The sequence below is a fragment of the Physcomitrium patens genome, chromosome 16, assembly GCF_059467195.1.
Source record: "Physcomitrium patens ecotype Gransden chromosome 16, ASM5946719v1, whole genome shotgun sequence".
Classification (NCBI taxonomy): Eukaryota; Viridiplantae; Streptophyta; class Bryopsida; order Funariales; family Funariaceae; genus Physcomitrium; species Physcomitrium patens.
Window position 1 is genome coordinate 16,141,453 of NC_143425.1, and position 24,508 is coordinate 16,165,960.

A 24,508-nucleotide genomic window follows, 5' to 3' on the forward strand; every position below is an offset into this window, starting at 1 on the left:
TTACTGAATCTTAACAAATACCACAGATTTCGATCCACTAATAAGTGAATTTGGGGGAGAGAATGTCATCGTAACCTTCCAAGACCTTTATTTCATAAAAAGTCAAACGCAACTGATGTACATAGCAAATACATGCTTTGGAAGTGAGAGCATACAAATCCTGCAGGAGAATCGGGAGATGGCACTATGAGTACCATCACCAATCTCGAAATTGAGTAACAGTGGTGGAAAGAGTGATTCGTACTGAATTGCACAAAGCTGACATCAGATGAAAACGTAGTGTACTGAAATGCAAGCCGTCAGCCCCAGAAGGCCACAAATCCACGACTTATCTGACTTGATATAAATATCTGGAAATGAACTGCTTCGAAACAAAAGCATTCTTTTTTCTATTAATCTTTTTTCACCAGTCTACAGTAAATGTCTACAATTAGACACTACGAGGAATATGTCCTACTAGAGGAATATCAGAGGTCCCCATAACCTGTTGGGGACAACTCACAATTTCTCCACGTCATCAGAGCCTGCTCCACTTAACAAACTAGTTTTAAACAGCGCAGAGTGGAAAACATCCCGTGACATAAACTACTGAAGATAATATTATCCAACACTAAAAGGCATCAATGCCAAGAGGAAAATCTCCACCACTCAGGTATTCTGAGGGTATACTCGTATGATCATCACAAGTCCTCCCTAGAGTCACTAAAGCACAATTCCAAGGGGAGGAGCTTGGGGAATTTATCACATGCCTTTAAATGTTTACCCTTGGTCATTGCAGAGCTGTAGTGACATGGCATAAATTTAACAACCCCTTTAGCAAGGGGGAAACAGCACCGAAGTCTAGAGACATGCTGCAAAAACAAGAGCCTGGGCAAATCCATTGTTGGATCTGCGGCCACCTCCTCCGCCACCGCCACCGCCACCGCCACCCCCTGCTGCGCCAGGAGGCTTGTTGCTCAGACGCCTTTTATACCTTTTCAAGACTGAAGCAAGATTTTCTTTACCTTTCGGAAACGCAACGTCTCCCGCGGCAGTACCAGTCCGACCTTTTCGAGAGCCCACTGCTTGTTCCACTTCTCTGATCATCTCCAAGAAAACAGTTGCACTTGCCCCTCTTCCTTTCGAGCTACTGGAGTTGCGACCCCAGGACCACGGGAAAGGATAGCTGCTCTGGGGTAAGCTCACATGGTCACCGTTTGTGGAATCTATTCGGAAGCCGTTTGATCCCTGTTTGATCAAACCCCCCCGCGGCGCTCGCCTGCTGAGGATCTCCGAAACCTCTATCACACAATTGCACATCGGTGCAACAAGACGTGGTTTGGAAAATGCCGGATCCAGTACACCCTGATCAACATCACAAGCTCAGGTAAGCGGCAGGGATGCTGAATAGAAAAAGACGTTGATTGTAAAAGAATCTAGACTTTCATCAGAAACAAACAACAAAAATCTACATATGTTGTGACTAAGTAGGATGAAGTTATGCTTGAACTTGACATTAGAAAACATCAGAAACCAAAAAGATCATGTCATCAAGGATGAGACAGTACTTGGAGTCGATTCAGCACGTAAGTATATTTTCCCCAAAGTTCAGGCCTGCTTTCCATCAAGGACAGTTCAAGTACTCGATGGACACACCAAACGCCAAAGCTAATAAGTAGGCCTTTTCCCCACACACACGCTTCACCGCAGTAGCAAACTCTCCGTGCGTCGTTGCTGCCTTTCAAGAAAGACGAAACAGGACGGCCATGAGCTTGCCACCTTTCATTTCGGGACACTCTGTCAGGAGAATCTGCATCCATATGCATTTTCTCGACGGCTGCAACGGCTGCAACCAGATCTTCATCTGAACCGTTATCAAAACGAAACAGCCACTCTGATCCTTCCAGGCACAAAAGCTTGCAAATGCAAGCTCTCAAGGTCTCCATCATATCCAAATCTGCATCTAGTCCAGAACTGAAGGCGGTAGAGGCATTCGACAAGCTCTCTGCGCCGCCACTAGTCTTCCCAGGCCGACCGCCAACGGTTCCATTTCGGTTTGTACCCAGACCTCCAGATCCACCTCTTGACCTGGAAGATCCACCGTTGGCAGACGGATCCGTCATTCCGCTGAATGATTGCTCGAAGGGCTGTCGAGACCAAAGTGAGTTCTCGGACTGTGCAGTTTGAATCGAGAATCCATCTCTGTGCGTCACCGAAGGGGAAAGCTCATCAAACGACAGTGGAGCCCTCACAGAAGACATGCTTCCGATCCTTCCAATCGGTGAATGGCCCGAACTGGGTTGGTAAATTTCCCCTGTGGCTCGATGCACTAAAGGATCCACAGTAGCCATCCTGCTGTCCCAAGATCTGGGACCATTCAGTTCCCTATCAGCGTTAACTTTGCAATTCATAGCATTCCTACTGGGTAAGGCATGCATAGATCGAAGAGACTGGATAGCGTCCTCCAAGCTACCTTGAAAACCCCCACCGTATAGAGATCCTTCGAACTCCCCTTGGACGCCTACTCCTAGAGGTTGCTGAACATGAAGTTGACCAGAGAGAGCTCGTGCCGATGCCGCACCATGCATGTCCAACGACGACATGGGTCGGGTTGACTTGAGTGCAGGACTTGATGTAGCGCTTCTACCACCAAGAAACGAAGGAGCGTAGTAGCCGTGAATTGTGGCGGGTTCCCTATCGAACTCATCTGAAAAAGTTGGCAAGCGCATGCTGGAATACTGGCGCTCAGGTAATTGTAGGGACCCTGAATTTCCTGATCTGCCTGAGTAGTCATGCATGAACCCAAGAAAACCAGAAGAGGTAGTTGCAGTGGCGTGAGACTGTGCCCTTGCATAAGCATCCATAAAGTGTTGTTCCACTTGCTGATGAAGGCTGCTGGTCGATTTTGATGGACCACGTTTTGAGCCATACCCATTACTTTCTCCCCCCAAATAACCATCCGGAGGTGAGTTCAACCTTCCCAGGTAGGCACCAGGATCACCTGATCTTGGTGTAATGCCGGGATTATCAAAAGGTAATGAGAGAGGTCCTATGGATGATCCCAGCGCACTAAGCCTTGTGCTACCTTTGCTGGCTATGGGCTGCCCATGCAGATCGAACAATTTACCCCAGAACTCGTCGAGGTAAGCAGCAAACTGTCGACGCGCAGCTCGTCCCAGTCCCGAAAGGCGTGACAAGCTACCACTCCCGCTGCCACCACCTTCACTAGCATCAGTCCTACCCCCCAGACTTCGGGCTGAGCCAGAGGCTTCGTACGCCAGGTTACTATAGCTGCGTCTTAAATTATCGTGAGATAAAGGTCCCACCACAACGTCCTCGTGGTCGAAGTCGTCTACTTCATCATCGTCTTTATCAATCAAATCTGCATCCGCTTCAGCTTCCGCTCTCTTCAATGCGATAGATTCCGCTTCATCTGCAGCTAGAGGTTCATGCCTGCGAACTGCAACCAATCTCTGGGGTGGCGGGGCTGTACTTTTCTTCGTCAATCCGTCGCCGGAAAGAGACGCATCCTTTAGGAATGTTTCTATTGTACCAGCAATCTCAGGTTCTGTAAGGATGTGACCTCTGTCATGGCCAAACGGAGCCTCTTGTACTACATCCTGCTTCTTCTCGTCAACCACAGACGGCAAACTTGCAACCACCATTGAGTCGTCAACAGGTTTCGCGATCACATTTAGGTCATGTGACACCACTTTAGAATAAGCTGGAACTCGGAGTTGATTGAATACAGTGGCATCCACTGGCGGATCCACAACTTTCAATGGAGTTTCCTTATCAGATTCATGAGGGAGATGGGGAGAAGTCAAAACAGGCTCAGAGCTCAGACTTTTGCCCGAGGGTATGAAAGGTTCAGCTGCTTCATTAAGTTCTGATGTACGAACTAAACCATTCAGTTGAGCTGGTTCGGAAAGATACACCAATTCAGGCTGATTGGAAACTATATCATCGATGTCACTGCTAGATGTGCTGACTGTTGACGTCCATTTGACAAGTTCTCCCCTCCCAAGCTCTAGCGCGGGATCAGTGTCAATACTGGATAATGCGCTTTCCTGCCTGGAAGGATATTCCAGGCCTACTAAATTATTGACCAGCATGATATCCTCTGTCATCGGAATCATGTCATACACCTCAGAAGTAGTAGGATCCGAGGAATACTCCAGTACCCCTAGTCGATCATCGGAAAGAGTTTGGCTTTCAAAAAGTTCATACTCTTGAACCCATTTCCTTTCCATAGCTATCCTATCAACGCGAAGAGGTGTTACAACCAACCATATTAGGAATCCCACGCTAAGCCCAATCACAATCAATACCAAGGCAAAAACAGACGTGTTCAAAGTATCTTCTCCATGATGACCAAATGAATCCGTTCCGAGAAGACTCTCAAGATGTGCAGCGAAGCCAGAAAATTCATCGATTTCGTCAAGTAACACGTCAAATACCATCCAGATGTTGGCAACCACCACCAGAGCAACAGAGACCCAGGCTATGCTCTCAACAAGAGAAGGGATTTTGTAAGATCCCATTCGAGACTCTGATGCCGACGCTTTGACGAGTGGCACTGCAGAAAAGGGAAGCTCCACAGCTATTACGATTTGTGCAAACAACAGCAGCCGATATAAACCTTCGCTTCCATAGTGCCATGCGCAGAAGGCAGCGGGAATCACTGCTGCTCCCCTAATCAAGGAGCGATGCAGCCATGGGCGCATGGACATATCTAAAAATCCCTCCATGGTAACTTTTCCGGTGAGGGTTCCCGATAAAGATGATAGCTGTCCCGCACAAAGTAAGGCTAATCCAAACACCGCTGGTGCAACCGAATTACTCAATATCTACATCAAGAACAACAAAAACATAGAGCCATTAAAGTGAGTAAACATTGAGTTTCACAATTCAAACGTAATGAGCTGTGACATAAGACGATGCACTCAATGTGTGTACTACACACAAAAGCACTAATTGGATTCAGGTCAAGCATTATCATTGAATGCAGCACGCCATCACAAATTAAGCAAAATGAAATACCTGCTCCATTAGTGCGTGCGCATCTTGGAGAGTCAGAATAACCAACCCAACGTTGTGGAAAACTGATGCAGCTACCATCAACACGGCTACATTTGCCAACATCGCAACCCCAAACGCTCCAATTGTGTCCCGCATGTTCTCTTGAACAACTATTTCCTTCGCCTTGCTCGAAAGTTTGTGTTGCCCTTGAAGCAGCGCAGAATGTAAATAAAACGTGTGAGGCATAACATTCGCTCCAATCAGTCCCACAGCGATGTAGAGGGAGTCTCCTCGAACTTTGGGCCACAGACCGCTAATAATGGCAGGAGCTGTTGGTCCGCTTAGTAATGCCCCTAACCCAAAGCAGACGAGCACGACACCAACAATAGTTCCAGCAACCATCTCCGCCCGGTGCACACCCTGAAGATCATTGGTTTACAAATGAGGTCAAGTTAGATTTGGTTAGGTCAAGTTAGATTTGGTTAGGTCAAGTCGAAGCAACAGCTGTGAAGGGGATTCTTCAGACTTCAAAACAAAGTGTGTACGAAAGAAGTTATAATTGAAGACTAGCTAGCACGATCAACATCTTTACAGACTTCTAGTAAAGTACTCAGCACAGCTACTCTAAAATCCATACTTTCTGCACGCCACGTCGTTGCTAAATTAAAATTTAACGTGGTGTCTACCTCAATGCTCGAGAGAGATCTAATCCAGTTATTTAGATGAACATCCTCGTTGAGTGAAAAAATTTAATCCGAGTCCAGAAGAAAGTCTCACCACCATCGGCAATGCCACCATCAAAATAATGCCATCGACAGACAACAAAAGCACGCTGGGGAGTAAAGGGAATCCAAACAACAGATTCAAGCCTGTAGCGGCTCCTATAACCTGCCAAAGCCCAAGCGCCAATCGTAATCAGCACATTATGACCAAAAGACGGTTTTAAAACAGCAGTGTTTCTGAAAACCCCATAAACAAGCACATGTTTATCCAGTAATATCCGTAGACACAAAAGTATGCTATTAGGAATATTTCTAGGTCATTTGGACCAACTTCAGCGCCAACTAGGTTAAAAGTGTGAAGCACACCATTAAGCAATCAAAGAGGAAACAGTATACTGAAAGTGGGCAACGCGTACCATTGTCAAATCGAGGGCGATAATAGATGCTTCCGAAAGCATCCACAAAAGCAGACAAACAGGCCTGGGATAGTCTTCTCGGCATATCTGCAAAGAAGATAAAGGGAATAAATGAAAAATACATCCGGCGTGAATTGCCTGCCGAAAAGAAATGCACCTGATAATTGCAAAAACAAATATTACCACAAAGATCTCAAACTATTTGATCACGATATCCGCCCTAAAACAGCGAGAAAATGTGCGATTGAGTAAAAAAACATTTTGAAAGTCACTGCTTATCTAGAAAACCGAGCTTTACTGCATCTTATTATACAAATCAAGGAGGAGAGCTGGAAACCTCAGCAAGATGTTTTCCAGAAACTAAACCAAGTCGCGTGGCGAGCGTTTGGAAAAAAGCTGCCATACAGTTGGAGAGGATCACTACCCACAAGAGCTCAAATCCAAACCTGGAACCTCCCTCAATTGCGCAAGCCCAATTTCCTGGATCCATGTACCCTATCGCTACCAAGATAATCGGTGCTAGAGCAGGGACATGCTTCGCCATAGATGACGAAGGATCCATCCATTTCGGCACAGACGGAGAAGAATCCATATATTCCAGCCTGTCGTAAGCAATTCCCGAAGGAAAGATATGTGTCACCTAGGAAACTTCACTCGAAAGATGCTCCCATATCGTAATCTCCTCCGACTACTCAAAATCTAGACATTCCTTCCCAGAAAAACTCGGGCGCAGCAACAGCCGAGGTACAGGGTACCAATTCACAAGCTGTAGCACACTCAAAAGTACCTCACACGACCCGAGCAGAAGAGATTGCTCATTACTGGAAGATTGAGCGATGGATACGATCTCCAATACCACTGGTGGCAGTCAAAAAAATTACAGTCGAAATATACACAAAAAAATATTGATGAGCAACTAATTCCGGCATTCCTATGTACCAATGCACATCGCCCTTGCAACGTGGAAGGGATTCGAGATACAAGGACAAGTGCGTCCGGCGCAGGAATGATCGCCTACAACACATGTCCCATACCGGTGCTTTCCTAACCCAGGAACACCTTCCAAACTCGTCCCTCCTACAATCCACGAGGGGCGAGAATCGGATGCGCACACAACCGCTCCCGAGAAACTCCTCATACTAACCCCGCTATTTGCATCGACCACTCCCCTGCACCCATCCCCGACAACCCTCCTAAGATCCCTCAACAAACACACCACCAGAGTGTCAAATGAAACCCCTAGTGTCTATCCTGTGTCCCCAGCCCCTGCACCGCCCGTACGCGAACACAGTTGCATCGTTGTCGTCTTGTCACGTCAACCGCACGACCGTCGATTGCAAACCCAGAAGACCCAGTAGAGCGCCTGAGCACAAGACATGAAGAGGGGGAGGGACCCAAAACGTTCGGTCATTACCCGCACACACCAAAACTTGCTCCTCCTGATGCCCAATTTGCGAGCTGACACTTCTCTGACATGTGCGATGAGCCCACTTGCGGCGAAAAATGGCCGGACGGTGGGATCTTACCCAACCCACAGACGGCTTTGCCCAATTTTAGCAATGGAGTTGACTGGTGAGGGACATATCAGCCAAGCCCACCCCGTTCCCAGCTCCGCCCCCCCGCAACCAAACCTTGCGGCTCAGGCTCGACATATCCTCAACTCGCCTCCCCAAATCCTTCAACGCCTTCCATTTATCCAACATTTCCAAGATTCTTGACTCCGTTTGCTTTGTCCGCACTCAGCGGATATGTAGGCAAGTGGGGACTCGTAGACTTGAATCATCGCATCTACCATAAATGATATCGATCCACCCCGGTAGTGTAAATATGGTGCTACATAACCTGTAGTGAAAGTAGTAGTTCTTGGAACCCGGCCCTCGTGGCCTCAACTCACGGGATGCAACTTGCAGGGGACATGCTAAAGCTGCGACTGCGAGAGGAATATTCGCACCGGGATGGACGAAAAGGAGAGCTCCACGTTCAAAACTCCGCTCAAACATTGGTTCTCTTGGATGGGATACAAGTTACACAACCACACGGGAGTTAGGTTCTCGGGCCGCGGAGAATATTTGAATGTCTACCAGAATCCCCGTCGCTCACCTCGTCCTCATGCACACGCAGCGCCATCCGTCGCGGCACTGGCACTGTCGATTACCCTGGTCTCGGTATCCCGCAAATCATCGACGAGGGCGGAACAGAAGAGTTTTGCAATTGAGTCGTCGTCGCTTGGCGCCCCGAGAAACACACCCTGTCGCGGATTCCCCGCGTACCCAGCTTCCCGCGCCCATACTCACAACCCAATTGGAAAAAGCGCTGGGATAATCCAATCGATAAGTCCACGTCTCTCGATTCCTATTCCAAATCTGTGCTAGGAGGGAGGGTGCGCTTCGCCTCTCACTGATTGCGGATCACGACCTGCTCCTCTAGAGCCAAGTTGAGCCGCTGGGAAATGGCCATCGCTCGCTCGCGCAGACACACGCGCCGTGGAACTCCACAGCCCCTTCACTTCCTTTCGTGCTTCACTTACTCCGATGCATACCCTTCCCGAACCTCTCCCAACCCTAATTCTCTTCTCGACTTGGAGCAGCCCGAGCTAGGTTTGGTTCCTGCCCGGACTCGGCCAGGCATCCTCTGGAAAAACAAAGTTTGTGATTATTGGAAGATTATTTTTGCATGTTACTGCTGATCTAACATGACTTAATGCATGATATTGACACCCAACAAGCACTGCTTTTTCTTTTCTATTCTCTTCTTTCCATTCCTTTAGTCACTGTTTGAAAAAAACTGGAAGTGACGGATTTATTAGTATTATCATTGTTATTTATTTGGACCTCTCTTATTTACTTATTTTTAGGGGAATGTTAAAAAGTTACCCAGGTTTTTTACTAAATTTACCCACTTATCTGAACCATCGTCACATGCCCCCGTCCCCTGTCCCCGTTCCCCCCCGTTTCCAAGCTCCCCAATCCCGTTCCCAGCGCGCGTCTCAGTGCTTAGCATGGTTCTGCTCCAGTAACACTGAACCTTAGATTATAAGTATAATTAAACGCCAGAAAGTGGCCGAGTGATTTAAACATGTCATAGAATCAGTGCTCTGAATCACTTCTATTTAGTATTCTGAAGTGAACAATACCTGGTAAATAGTTGTAGACAGGTAGTGTAATACACTAACTGATCTCCGTTGAGGTGTTCCTCTTATTTTAAAATTAAAAAAACTGGAATCCCACTATAGACTTTAATAGTATCTCGAAGGATCTTGACTGTTCCATTGCGCGTAGTATATTTCTTGTAAACGACATACCAGATGTAATAGTTTGTCACTGCCTACTCGATCATGGAGAACCATCAACAGCTTGCTCAGCAGCAAGCACAACAACAGCAGCAGACCATGAACAATATGATGGCCCAGCAGCAACCTCAGATGCAGTTTTCATCGTAAACTGGGGAGTCTATTGCCTGCAACTTGCAACATATTGGAGCAGTATTGGTCTAGGTTGTAAGAGCGTGACCCAGTTGAAGACATTTACAGTTCAAGGCCAGGCGCGGCCGCCGATCCCCGGAGGTTTTTGTGCAAGGCTTTCAACAGCCTTCTAACGCTCCTACAAGGCTCTATAAGCGAGCAACCTCCTGAGCAAGGTGGGGAAGAAATGGGCACTCGGTGACTAGCAAATCGACCATGAAACATTTCAATACTTGTGATGAAACCGCAACACCATGCTTTGTGTAATGAACGGGACTCAGGCCTTTTGGGCACGACGGTAACGATCTCAACCTCAAAGCAACGATCTGCTAGCTTCCTTCCAAATCCTGGTGCTGAATGGGGATGATTGTTACATAATGCGGAGTTACTCTTCAAATCAAAACTGATGTTCTATTGACACAAGTTGTGTAGCTCCAGAATACATGTCACTGAACTGAAGGTCATAAACTGAACAGTAGAACGTTAATTATGTACTACCGTTCAGTTTTGTATTCTGTGGAAGGCCTGCTTATTTAAACCATCAAGTAAAGAATCGTTCAAATTCGACGACTGGAGACGGCAAACGGGGGACGGGGTTGGGGAGGTTGGGAACAGAGTGTAACGATGGTTTAGATAGGTGGGTCGATTTAGTAAAAAGCCCAGGTCACTTTAACATTCCCCTATTTTTATTATGGACTAGAGAATGGAGAAATAGTGTGGCTCTGTGTTTGTATTGTAAGCCTTTCGAGTCACAAAATTGTCTTTTTTTCATTAATCATAGTGTTGTCTTTTGATTAGTGTAGTTATCACTGTTTACCGTGTATAATTTTAGACAAAATGTATACCCAACTTTTTACTATGTTACATGGAAAAAGGAACACATGTTGCACACTAAAGTTCGTGTCTGCATATACAGACACGCACTTTTTTAGTGGTAAAATTTTAGTGTTAAAATTTAGTCTAGTTTTTATGTTTTATGAACCTATTATACTGCATTTTTCGTTGCATAAGATTAACTTCTCCGATTCAAATGAGTACAAATGTAAAGCATTCATTGGGAGTTTCACGAAAAACTGAAGTTATATACAAAAGTTGTGTCCTGGCTGAAAAGCAGAATTTACAATAAGAATATAAATAAATAAATTAACAAAACACACGCACACTCGCACTATCCGAACGGAAGACTCGGCGGCTCGAATTTCAATCACACAAACAAACCCCATAAAAACACAACTAACTGGACGCAAACAACTACAACAATATGTTTGCTACATACACATACGAAAGTAGAGCATATTCAAGTATGCAACTAGAGAAGGAGGAGGACCCGTAAGCCTGAAATCCTGGGAGGAGCACATCGACGATGCATTGCAGAGAAATTGGGTTTTGCTTTGAAAACCGAAAGTGAGAGTGAGAGAGTGAGAGTGGGTAAGACCCCTCTAACATCGACATCCAGCCCTCACCACGCAAATCCAGACGCATCGATCAATGACGCCGATGCGAGGCTCCGACATGGATCGAATCCATGGACGCGATCTGGATGCGTGCGAGATGCAGCAGCAGTGGAATCAGCAGAACCCAACGACAAAGTCCCATGCCGTTTTAAAGTTGACATTCGCTGTATACTATTTGAAGCGCGTAGGTGGAGAGAAAAGTTCGGCAAAGCCAGCCGGTTTCCGAATTCGGCAGGGGATTACGTCACCGAGACTCTAAGGTCAGGGCTGCATGATTCACGACCAGTCTAATTGCGCTGCGCCGTACCACTGCGAAGCTTTCGTGGTGGGCTTGTGCCCTCGTGCCTGGGACGACAGGGGCAGGATGTGTGAGTTAATTCCACCCTTTCCACTGGATCCCGCCGCGATCCTATGTTTCACGCCACCAGAACTTTTCGGTAATAATGTTTCGTGACTATTTTCCCCTTCACGAGCGCTTGATTCTTCATCGAAATCGTCTGCCGTTGTAATGTCACTCAATCAATGTATTGGCAGTATAACAATGAATGTGATCTCAATTCAAGCTGGCAAGGATCCATCGACCCATCCCAGCCAGTTGGGCGAAATCAGTACCGTCGACGGATTACAACCATTTGTGGCGTAACCTATGCGAGAATGTTTTTTTTATTCTCTTTTTCCTTTTCCCTCTTTTTTTTCTTTTATTATTTTTGACTATGTTCGGCAACATTCGTCAACTTGCACGCCCAACGGGAAAAAAGAATGGCGCGATTGAGGTGAATGACTCAATGTGGCGTCAAGCTGTATCAGGAAGGTCCCGAAGCTCTCGTTTTACTCGGGGAGACCATTTCCAACCGGAATCCCATTGTGCCAGATTTTGCTATTATCCGGTTTCCAGATTGGGTGAGCTCTCGATCGATTCCACGCGAGTTGACCAAAGCTGCAGCAGATCAAATTTGGCATCGGCAGGGGGATCGCCGTGCGGGGCATTCAGATCTGAGCAAATTTTGCAGGCTCCGGACGGGAGCTGCCTGTGCTTCTGTTTCTTCGCTCCGCATCGCCATGGCTGCTCTCAATCCATCCATCCGGGGGGCTTTGTTTCTCAAAACAACAGTCTATGACTGAGATTAACAAAATTACTTCTATTATCAAATTATTTATAAAGACAACAACATCATCAAGTAAATGTACATTTGATATTTTTAAATGACAAATCTCTCATATTCTTAATATCTTTTTAAAATTAAAGTTCTCTAATTTATTATATTGATCAGTTGCAATAAAAATAATTCAAACATATGTTGACAACAATAATTATTTTTTACAAATATACAAATTTACATAGATGAAAGGAAGTGGATAGAAGTAATTAAATTTGTTAATATCTTATAGAGAAGCTTTTTAGAATTTATATAGTTGTGGATTTGACTTCTTATATATTTGCAGGTGAATGATAGGTTGAAACCTTGTCCAATAAGTTGGCCACATATTACACATGTAGGAAACATATCTTGTAGGTTAGTCACATGTTAGAGGTTGATATATAGCTCATTGTTAGATAGTATATACAGAAGCAAGAGTGAGGTCTTCTTCACTATTCACAATGCCTTTCTTATTCTTAGCCTTGTTTCAAGAATAGCTTTCTTGTCTTTAGCAATAGCCATTCTAGTTATAATATTATACTATCTTTAATTAAATATCTACTCTTCTTAAGTGATACAAGAATATATAGATGTATTGGTTATTTTTAATTCATATCTTTGACATTATCATGTTATATTTTATTTTCTTTTATAAGTGGTCTAATTTCTTTTCCTTAAGCATCTAAATTAGAGAAAAATAAGAATTAATATTTCTAAAAAATATTATATATATATATATATATATATATATATATTATCTTAAAACTTGTGATTTAATTTTTAAATTATATTAATCTCAGAATTATATTAAATTATGCATGCATAAAAAATGACCTTTGAAAAAACTTATTATACTAAAGTAATAACAGATATTTTTCTATTTTTTACTACAAATCTATTAATATTGATTTTTACAACAACATAATAAATTACATCTTTGTAGTTATTTATGCTTTCAAGTTGGAGTATATTTATGATTATATATATAGAGAGTTATAAAAAATTAATAAATTTTAAATCTTTCATTTTTATAAATATGCTTCAATCATCTAAAAACTTTTATTAAAAAAATTTCAAAAATATAATTAGAAAAACAAAACTGAAAAAAATATTTAAATAAAATTATTAAAATTACTAACATGTATAATTTTTTTTGGTTTTGATCTATATTCCTATAAAAAAATATACTAAATAAGTATTTTTACTTTCGAATATGTAATTATATTTCTAATAAAATAAAATAAAATAAATACTCATTTTATTGACTCATAGAATAATTAATATTTCAACATTTATTTGATTATATGATTTTTAAAAATAAAAATAAAATAATATATAAATTTGATAGATTGTAAAAGTAGCTTTTAACATTTAATAATACAAAAGCAATCTTGGTAAGTGTTCAAAGTCTACAACAACTTATAAAAATATTTAGACACAATGTATATTAAATTGAGCTAAAATTCAAGTATATAAAAAAAATATTATTTTTAAAATTTTAATTAACTTCAAACTATTTTTAGAATTATAATAAATGAAAAATAATTTGAATTACATTCATTCAATCAATTGTGATTGCATCTTATTAACTAATCAAATTTGCTTTGTAACAAAGTATTTCACAACAAAGTGTTTTTTGGATATTCAGTTAGTCCTTACAATTTGGGGAGTTCTTTCAAAGTCTATTTTTAATGTGCCTCATGAAGTTAGTCATATACTCAGTCATATTAAAATCTCAATAACCTAACAATGACAACATTACCTACAATTAGAAGAATGTTGCCTCTCAACCAAATACCAATGACATAATTATATTTAGACCACAATACTTTATTAGAAGTTGTCGCAAGTCCCAACCACATTAGTATCTTGCAATACACCTCTTTATTCCTCAACAATTACGATTTATCCAATCTATCTAAAACAAAATAAAAATTGAAAACAACATTATTACAAACACTTTACATAAAACTCAAACAAAATCTTTGTAAACAGATTTTGTGAATTTGGACAATTGTTAACGTTATTTTCCATCAAGATAATTAATACCTTAATACCCTAGAGTCAAGTTTGCAGACAGATAAATAACTAAATAAATAAAGAAGTAATATTTAACTTATGAAGAGACCTTGAAAACTATGTGAAGAACCATGCGCCACGCTCCCTTCCCTTCCCTCGTTGGAAGCATGAGCGATGAGATTTCTTAGCGCGAGCTGGAGCCACGTGCTTCGACAGACGGACCCGAGCGAGATGCACGGCGACGACCTGGTGCAGCTTCCACGATTCGTCTCGGCATTGCGGTGGAATGTTAAGTGCGACAGCTGCGTCTGCATCGCAGTAGTGCATACGAATCCATGAATCGGGTATTAGAATGATTGACTCGAGAAATGGTCGGAAGCAGGTGATGATGCGCTCTCGGTGGCGACCTCTGCCCCGCGCTGGGTATGAATCGGCGCGCGTGTGTGAGCGTCGATCTCAGCAGCGCCGGTGTCTCAATGTGGGGAATTTCACTTGAATCGACACCGGAATCCAACGCGAAAGCGAAATGCAAAGCAAGGAGGTCAAATCCTGAGCTGTGAATCTGCTGTGGTGGTTAAACGTGAGATCGCTGCGCTGCGCTTCGCTCACGATGTAACGCTCCTTCTGAAGCCTGCAAGCGAATTCAGTTCGACCTCAATTTTGACAAAATGGAACATTTATATCCTCCGGAGCATGAGTGTAGTTACCACGTTGTTAACATGCTAGCGAATTCACGTTGAAACCAATATTATTGCGTAAGTTGTTCGAAACTTCATTCATTCATATTTTCTCTACTGTCCTTCTGAACTCATTTTGTACATCTCTTGGATTAGTGGTACAGAGATTGATGCATTTTGTTGATGCGCCTACAAATGCATATCAATCTCTACTTATACTTCATACTTGACGTTTATTCTTCTCGCAACCCATCGTGATTTTTATCACCAGGTCACATTAATAAACGTCTCAACAATCCTTCACAACAATTGTTATTTATTTCGACAAGACATTCCCACACGGATACTTTATGATTGTTCCCAAGATGGATGTTCACATGGCAATGCATCTACTCAAGGAATTCGGCGCCACCCTTTCCACCATATCTGTACCCTTCACATATTCAGTATAACTTTGTTATGACCTGTTATTGCTGCTTAGCATGTCGAGTTTCTATTGTCACAAGTTCCTTGACTGCAAAGTTCTATAATCGCAAGGCATATTTCATGCTCTTCGACTTAAATTGGCGAGTAAAACTAGTGGTAAAGAGAAATATTCAAGATGGAGAGAATGCTGGCTGGAGTATGTATGCTGACTGAGACAAGTAGCTCACAAATGTTGAAAATTCATGGAAGAATTCTTTCGTGATTCTTGTTTATTGAGGACATTGCTCTTCGTAACTGATGTATCAGTTCCACTTCAGTAGATCAACATTCTACATTCTCACTGTACACAATGATAACTGCATATGAGTGAAATCGAGGTACATAATTACTAGCGTCTTCATGCATTGTATTCTTCACCCATTGCTCATCTACTCATGTCCATTTGTCCACTGATCATAAAAACAAATTGAACTGAAACTTATAAAAACAACTCGTCCCTCACCATCTCTTCATGCACTCCCACATATAACCAGTTATTCCACTGACGGTGTACTCTTCGTTCATTTGCAGGGCCGTAATGGAATGATGGTATGAATCGTTCAGAATAGGTTGGTTTTTCTGATTTAACTCTACCGATTCTTCAACGAGGGGCACAGTCATCTCAATTCCCAGGATCTGGCCGTGAAAGAGAGATCCAACGCTGTTGCAAAACGGCAACGTCTGCGTACATGTGGGATTGCAGGTGTCGACTGGGTATAAATCCAAGCTCGAACTTAAGGCTAGAGGTCGCGACAAGACGGAGGCGATGGCTGACCCAGCGATCTGTGAACCTACTAGACCTCATCACCATGCGAAAAACCCCGTTCCGAGTAGTGTCCAAGTATCCTCAAAACTTAGCATAGATACTTCCAAAAGAGTTGATAGAGGCAAATGTTTTGTGAAAAAAAAAAAAAAAAAAAAACTGTTATTCCTAGTCCGACTGGAATAACACACGCATGTATGCTTCCAGAATATTTAAGAAGTAGCTTAAATAAATGAAATTTGAAACTAGAGCTGTAAGAACGCCGGGTAGGTGACCTAAAAAGACTTAGGAACATAGAGCTTGGGGTGTGGTAGAACTGGCTATGACTAATCTGAAAACGGAGTACCTAATCCCTGATCAATGATGCATGAGCGCATCACCGAAAGCTGAAACTGGTGAACTAACAAGTTCCCAATTAAGATGAAATTGATTGGCTACACGACGACCACAAATTGAAGAGTGCAACTCATGTGTCCTTGAATGGTGCTCGCCAAAAAGACGGCAAAGCAAGTTTCGTTGATCCGTCAGTTGAGCATCCTGCAGAACATACGCGTTGATTTGAATAGGAAACCTATGAGCAAGATAAACGATAATTTTTTTTTACTAAACCATTGAAATACGAAATTAATTTGTCACTTTGCCAATCATTGAAAAAGCAGGGAATATAAGCAGAGTACGTTCACAGATTATTTTCTACATATCACAGCATTCCAACCAACAGAACATGGCGGGGTTATTGGAAGACACGAGGGTTACGAAATACATCTTATGAAACACTTTGAACAGCTCTTTCGAATGCAGCTTCACCGGCAGCAGCACGCTCCACAAGCACATGGTTCGGATGTGTTATCTTCAACTGACTGATCACAAAAGTAGAAATATGTCTTAGTTCAGGAGCACAATACGAGGCATCCCAATTATATGTTTGTTACAAGCAGACATCGACAAGCGGTGCTCACTAAGCACAAAGAGGACTGGAGCTATTTGCAAACCTCAAATATCGTGCAGTTGGCTTGCTCAAGTGGAGACTGCACACGATGAGATTAGCGAGGGTGTTGGCGTCCTTCGAATCCTTCAAACAAAACACAAAGCAACGAAGGATGTTACAACAAGTATTGTTGAACCCTGCAAAGCCTAAGGTACTTTAACTACCTATTCCCAAGCAAAGCGAACCACAAAGAAGACGTGGAAATGATGAGTTAAAATCAACAGATATGGGAAAATTCAAGCAATGTTGAAAACAACAGGCCAGAGGAAAAGAGAAAACATCTCTCAAATGCCTGAACAAAGTACCTTGTTCAGGGCCTCCAGAAGGAGAGACTCGGCTTCATCAAATTGACCCATGTGCATTTGACAAACAGCGCTACCATTCATCAGCATAACAGTGCGTGTATATTTTTCACACAGCTCTTGGAAGATGTAGTATGCTTCTTGGACCTTCGCGCCACCCTACGGAAATTAGGAAGGTCACACAATCAGTTATGCACTATATTCGTTAAAAGGAAAATGGAAGAGAAAGAGGCTAACAGTCCACTAACTTAAACTTTTGCAATTCACAAGCGCGCTGCGATTCGCAGCAAATTCTTTTGAGGGGTTGTGATGACCATGAAACCTCTTTCAGATTATACGAGCAGGTCATAGAACATGAATGCCAGAAAGTAAAGGAATATATAAAACATGAAACTAGCCAAACAGGACAAGGACGATTCAAATAAAGTTTCTCACCAAAGAGAGATTGACCCAAGCATTTGCTAACTGAGTAAGAGTGTGATCTTCATCAATTTGCTGCATAATTTTCAGTTGCTTCTCTGCATAATCTGGGCGGTGCATCTTCAAGTAGATCTGGACATTAAGTGCACACCTGCAACGACAGATCAGATCTAGAGTAAGATTGTGCGATGACCACAAATTTAAACAATTTCAGATGGCACCTCACTCAAGTCGCTCACTTAATGAGAAATTAAATCTCATTAAGACACTATGTTCATTACCAAATCATAAACTAAGGCACTTCGTCTCCAGTGACTCGAGCAAATACAAGTTTTCTTGGAACGTTAATTTTTTTTGAAGGTTAATCCCAACAGAAGTAAATGTTAGCTTATTAACTTACAAATCAAGAGTGCCACCAACGTGTGTGTACTTAAGAGCTTCGTTGTAGTTTTGTTCATGTGTGTTGATCATTCCGGCGATGAGCAACAGCGTAGGGTTGCTTGAAACAGCCGAATCGGATAACCACTCCGACAAGCCGGACAGAGCCTTGTCCTGGAGATGAAAATTTTATGCGCGGGAGAATGCTGTTAGCAATTCAAATTCAATTCCCTGCCCTAAATGACCGACACTATAGATACAGTCGCTGCAACCGTAATCATCCCATAGTAACACAGTCCTCGAAGAGCAGGTAGAATTCGTTAAGCTAGCTTACCTTTTGAGCTCCTCCTGATAGATACAATGCGAGGAGTTTAACGGCTTGAAGCGCAGTTGGAGCAGCATCACTAATTTCATCGATGACTAGCTGCATTTTCACAGAGAGTGAAACCTGCATCAGGTTATGAGGAACAAATAGAGCGTAGATATATAATAGGACCGAAAAAGCCGCGGATAAACCATGTGTCGAGGAAAATGAAGGCGAGTGAACAAAACATTTTTCACTCATCAAGGTGAAAGTCCTGACTTAAGCGTGCAGTGAACTACATTGGCGGGATAACGAAAACCGGAATTCTAACTGTAAATAAATCACCTCATAACCGTATGCATTCGATTGAACTTTATGAAACAGAGGGATGACTAACATACGTTTCCCGAAAATTGGAGATTTGAGATCGTCTTGGTCATAAAGGTGAAAATGAGCATAAAAGGGTAGAGGCCGCACTACACGCGAGGAACAATCAGGACAAATGAAACCGTTTCCTACAACAATACAAAAGGTTACGCCGAGTGACACACTATCTAATGTATTAGATCTAGATCGTAGAATACGAAGGAGATATCAAAGGTGAAAGAAACCCTGGAATATGTGCTTCGATCCAAAATTCGGAACGCTGGCCTCAAACCTCAACCATCACTTCGATGTCACAAGAACAATGAGACCAAATCTGCGCTTAAAATCCAACCGTCTTGTACTTCCCCTCGGCACATAAAAAGACCCCTTCAAGCAAGGTTGGTCCCGTCATCCCTCAGCATCCTTCTCAGCTACTAAGTGACACTCATCACTTCCCTAGAATAAAATGGATAGATAGATATAACACGCTCGCTGTGGCTCACGTAGGCAACTCAACGCCGACATTCATCGTAGCAGCAACGGCATGCACAAAACTATCGCAAAACACGACCTCTGCGGAAAACCACCACAACTCCCACTCCCTTCCACCAAAATAAAAGAACCTCGCTGCTCGCTTCACTCTCCTCTACGTCACAACGGCGCCGAGCTCACCTGATGCTGTCCGAGCGCAATATAAGAGCGGTACACGAAGCTATCCTTCTCCACGGCATCGGAGTCGCCCAAGCCCCGGACGTTGCTCTCGTTGATGGCGGCCTGGAATGCCCCGAGGTAGAAGTTGTTCCGCAGCGGAAATAGCACATCGGGCCCGCTCATCTTGGCCGCGGCAAGGCGCCCCTGCGTTTCTCCCTCGCTCCTCGATCTCAAAAATGTGTTTCTGACAACCTTTCCTCGCAATCCTTCGCTTCCTTCTTCCCTTCTCGCCCCTGCTATAGGTACCCTCCGTCGGACAGTGAAGAAGACGAGAACGACGACCAGCACTCACTAAATTCTCGGGCACTCACCAATTACCACTTAATCATGCTGAAGACACACTAATACGATTGTCTCAAGCGCAGGAAGAGTTCTAACTTTGCTGCGATTAGCAGATCCAGCTCGGTTGGACTTCGCACCTATTGCCGCGCCCAATCAAGAGACCCACTTCCCACCAATGGCGACCATAAGACTCACGAAGCTCACTAATCCCATCAATCATTCAATCTGTGAACACGAATCATCCATGGTCGATGCCACATTCATCTCTATCCATCGACTTGTTCCTAAAACGTAACAGAAAAGGCTGACGATAAGAATGGGAGTACAAAAAGGGAGCATGGCACGTCACACGAACCTTTCACTTTAAATGTCTCCCTTTAAGCCAATGTTTCAATCCAACCGGAAGCTAAACACGGCTCAACTGCATCCAGATGTGCGGAAATAGGAGTCGTTTATGACGCTGCTTTTCATGCGAAGAAACGGTGACTCATGCTGGCTCAAGGTGACTTTTGCTTAAACTACTCACTAATCAGTGCCTTTTCACTAACTTAGATCCAGTCGTGACGGAGACAATCGACCTTCTATGATAGCCGGGAGCTTTCTCTTCGGCAGGAAAAAGAGCCAGACGAGGTCCGAAAATACAATGCTAGTATTTGTATGTGCGCTAATATGTAAAGCGCTCTGTGTTTGTGGAGTACAAATACGGTCTGCTGACTATAACCTTTATCGATAAATGTTGATGAGTGGTTTCGCATCATGACGCGAATAAAAATCAATCGTTCAAAGGAATGAAATAATGGTGGGTGGTGAACTGTTCAACCAATGAAGCACACGAAGGATTTTACTTCGGACAATAACAGTGAAATTCAAGGGTATATTGTTTGGATTAAGCGACGCAGCTCCTGATGATAATTCCAATTCCACCACGAATTTGCGGGACTAATCGAAATGACGGCGGAGGCGAACCAATCTATACAAGGGCAGGTATGAGTGGAATTCTACTGTTTCCCATCCAATGATGATGAATTCGTATTGGATGATGGTTTATTCATTCATCCAAGTCATTGCATGCTCCTAAGCTCAGTGTTCTGGTCCGTGAGACGCGCTTCAGTACTGCCCATGAGCTGCTCTGCTGTTGCTGTGACTAAATCGCGCATGTTTGTCCGATCGGGAACTGGTTTGATCGAGCTTGATCATTGAGGTGCTAAAAAAGAATCCCGGAGAGGAGTGTTTGTAAGCGAAGCGGGAATTGATGAAGCGCGTCTTTTCGGTGTGAAGAAAGAGAAGCTGCCTGCGCTGACTGTGGAGGAATCGAGTCAAAGGGTAAGAGCAGCTCTGATTTGGACGGTAATGGATGAGAGCGCTTGTTACTTGAATTGGACTTTGAATTTCTTAGAGTGGAGCTTTGAGGATTTGGAAGGATCGTCGAGCTTGGATCTGGTATTCGCCGGGACAAGAGGATTTGGAATTGTGAGAAGTAAGGAGGTGGTGGTTTGGGGTAAGCAGATTAATACACGGAGCGATACGATCAACGAGAAAATTAAGAAGCTAGACGTAGAGTTTTCTAAGCGTCGGGAGCAGATTAAGAAGGCTCGGCCAGGACCTACTCAGGAGGCCATTAAAGCTCGTGCCATGCGAATTTTAAAGCACAAAAAAAATGTAACCGCGTCTTCCTACTGCCTTTGTTTACTCTCTGTTGCCCGTAAAGGAGATTCTCTTGTCGTCAAGACATACAGAGGGTGGGTTTGACTAGAATTTGCACCATCAGATTTCACGATATGATACCAAATGGATTGTAAGGGTCTAAAGGATCTTATCCTTGCACTTGTGAGTCAAAAGGTTTGGAGCCCTGGCGATCCCCAAGCCCATGGGAAAGCTGTGGCGAGGTGGCAACGGAGCGGTTGGGCGGGCCACCTCCCTCACACCGAGGGACCACACGATGCGGAGGCAGCATGCGGTGTGAAGGAAAGTCTTCGGAGGCCCTGTCAGGTCTCGGGTGATCTAGAGGAGTCATGAGAACTCCGACGGCCACTGGGGTTTAGTTTGCTGGCGTCGTGAGTCTGGAATTACAAGGACTGGACTGTGGTGACAATATCCGAAAGTAGGGACCAATGCATGGGGCTAGTATTAATGGCGCTTTCTGTTGGTGGTGTTTCAGGGTGAAACCAAGTGACAAGTAGAAGAGGCCCGTGACATGTGGTATTAGAGCAGTTTTAGATCGGTATTGAGAAGTAGGTTGGAGGGAAATTTCTGGAACCAATCTCGAGACTAAGGCAAGAGAAGTATTAGTACAAGATGGAGAAGAAAACTACCAAAACTGCCTTTCAGTGATTGGACAAGGATGAGATCCTTGAGACCGAAATGCAAGTGGGTCAAGAAGTAGCCAAACCAAAGAGGAGGTTGGTGAAAAAGAAACCTTTGCTTGAAGAGGAACTTTCTCTCATCCAAGTGATGGAAAGTGAAGAAGAAGCTGAAAGAGAGCAAGAGAAGTTTCAAGAAAGCTTGCAAGAAATTCAAGAACCTCACAGTGATGAAGAAGAAAGTGATAAAGAAGGAAGGAATCCTAGATCACAAAGACCTACTTCTTCCAAGACCTCTAAGGACTGAATAGAAGAATTAAGAGTAGAGAAGAATCAAGAGTAGAGAGACAAAGTGTTGTCTGCCTTGATGAAGTTGAGAAAATGGTTATGATATTGATGGAGGAGAAGAACAAGGAGTTTGAGAAGAAGATGGAAATGAACCAACTTGTAATAGACTCCTTGATGAGAGAAAATGTGAGAAGGAAGGCCTTACTTGAAGATCAAAAAGGCAAGCTAAGTTCTCACAGAGCCAAGATAGATCAATCAAAAAAGTGGAAGGGCAGAGAGCACAAAAGGACTATAAGAAGATTTCTTAAGAAAATCGAACATTGGCATTTGGCCAATGATATTGAAAGTGATGTGGATAAAATAAGGACTTTGTCTGCATTACTTGAGAGAAGTGCTTTAGATTGGTTTGATGTGAAAATCAAAACCAATCCTAATTATGCTAAGGAAACCACTTGGGTTGGGGTTTGTGAGGGACTGATAGCTAGATTTGAAAATAAGTGGCAAAACTTCATTATAGGATTGCAACTTCTCAAATTAAGGCAAGAAAGAGGAAAATCCTCACTTCTGAAATATGTTGGTGAGTTCCAAAACCAACTAACTTATACTTAGTTGGACTATGAAAAGTATTTATTACTTTTCTTTTATAATGGATTGAGTGTTGTTACAAGAAAGAAATATTGGGAACGGGAAACCATACCTACCAATATTAATGATGCCTTTGCCTTGGCTTCTCAACTTGAATTAGAGGAACAAAGGGCAGATTATAGTGAACAAATCACTATGACTAAAATATGAGAAGGAAAGACTAGTTTCCAAGGGGAAACTAGGCCCTTCCATGGAAGTAAAAAACCGCCTTTTCCCAACAGGAAATTTGAAGAAAGTACTTCTCAAGTTGGGAAACTTAAGACTAAAGAAAGTCAAGGGAGTAGTACTAAGAAGGCAAAAGCAAGTTCCTCTAATGTAATTTGTTTTAAGTGTCAACAAAAAAGACACTATGCAAATGAATGTAAGAATGAAGAAGTGCCTAGAAAGGTAAGTGAACTTCCTAATGCTTCTTTGTCAAATGAGACTCTTGAAATAGATTGTCTTCAAGTTATGAGTCTTAGTAAAAAGGTTCTGGTTAAGGAAGGGGGGTTTTCAAGGAAAACTAACTGCCATTAGTTTGCATAAGAAACCCATCTATCTCAATACTAAAGTTGGGAATTGTGAAACCTCCATGTTGATTGACACATGGGCAATCAACTTGTTCATGAATCTAACTTGTGCCCAAAGACTCAAGTTGATTTAGGAGGAAATCTGGAGGGTGAAGATTTTGTTTGCACAAGGTAAGGAAGTGACCAAGTTAGTTGTAAAAGATATGAAGTTTAAGTGTGGAAACCATAGGTTTCAAGAAGACTTCACAATTTGTAACCTTGATGGAATAGATGTAATTATAGGAAATATTTTCTTGGACTTCTATAGAATTGAACTTCAACGGAAGCCCAAAATTAGAGTATTCATGGTTGGAGAAAATGGAAAAGTAATAGACTTACCATTTACAAACCTCACCATATTATATCAATCCAGGATTTCCATAGTATCTCAAAGTGAGTTAGAAGAGAAACAGTTTTTCTTCCACTTGAGAAGTTGTGATATGGATTCCATGGATAATGTAAAAAGTGTTTCTTTTATTAATAAAAATGAGTTAATGAAAACAACTTCTCATTGTGTAAACTTAATTGCTGATTTTATGTATGAGTATGGAGATGTTTTGACAAAGGAACTTCCAAAACAACTCCCACTAAGTAGAATGGTGGACCATAAGATAGATTTGGTACCATGATCACAACCTCCAAGTAAAACACCTTATCAGTTAAACCAGTGAGAACTGAGTGAACTCAAAGCACAACTTAATGAGTTGCTTGAAAAAAGATATATAAAACCAAATAAATCCCCATTTGAAGCTCCAGTTCTTTTTGTGAGCAAAAAAGATGGAAAAATGAGGATGTGCATTGATTATAGAGCCTTAAATAAGATCACCATAAAAAACAACTACCCACTTCCAAGAGTTGAT

The 24,508-nt window shown here is 42.8% G+C and overlaps 2 protein-coding genes and 1 long non-coding RNA gene across 4 annotated transcripts; 1 reads left to right on the forward strand and 2 right to left on the reverse strand.

The window, feature by feature from the left end:
* Nucleotides 1-347: 347 nt before the first annotated feature.
* On the reverse strand, nucleotides 348-7,794 carry LOC112293940 (ethylene-insensitive protein 2). Of its 2 annotated transcripts, none has more exons than XM_024543955.3 (6): nucleotides 6,477-7,794; nucleotides 6,140-6,226; nucleotides 5,779-5,889; nucleotides 5,023-5,421; nucleotides 1,548-4,829; nucleotides 348-1,344 (listed from the first exon to the last, which is right to left on the reverse strand). In XM_024543955.3, the coding sequence occupies exons 1-6, from the start codon at nucleotides 6,729-6,731 to the stop codon at nucleotides 841-843; spliced, it is 4,638 nt and encodes a 1,545-aa protein (XP_024399723.1). In that variant the 5' UTR covers nucleotides 6,732-7,794; the 3' UTR covers nucleotides 348-840. The 2 variants fall into 2 exon arrangements, with proteins under 2 accessions (XP_024399723.1, XP_024399724.1); XM_024543956.3 differs by having other exon boundaries at nucleotides 7,554-7,692.
* An 8,390-nt stretch (nucleotides 7,795-16,184) lies between these two features.
* On the reverse strand, nucleotides 16,185-19,782 carry LOC112293943 (coatomer subunit epsilon-1). The gene is made up of 8 exons (XM_024543960.3): nucleotides 19,547-19,782; nucleotides 18,539-18,628; nucleotides 18,227-18,378; nucleotides 17,842-17,977; nucleotides 17,410-17,565; nucleotides 17,109-17,188; nucleotides 16,880-16,976; nucleotides 16,185-16,653 (listed from the first exon to the last, which is right to left on the reverse strand). The coding sequence occupies exons 1-7, from the start codon at nucleotides 19,706-19,708 to the stop codon at nucleotides 16,883-16,885; spliced, it is 870 nt and encodes a 289-aa protein (XP_024399728.1). The 5' UTR covers nucleotides 19,709-19,782; the 3' UTR covers nucleotides 16,185-16,653; nucleotides 16,880-16,882.
* Nucleotides 19,783-20,972: 1,190 nt separating this feature from the next.
* On the forward strand, nucleotides 20,973-22,731 carry LOC141046332 (uncharacterized). The gene is made up of 3 exons (XR_016497834.1): nucleotides 20,973-21,190; nucleotides 21,374-21,526; nucleotides 21,707-22,731. It is a non-coding gene; the product is annotated as an uncharacterized LOC141046332 (long non-coding RNA).
* Nucleotides 22,732-24,508: the final 1,777 nt, after the last annotated feature.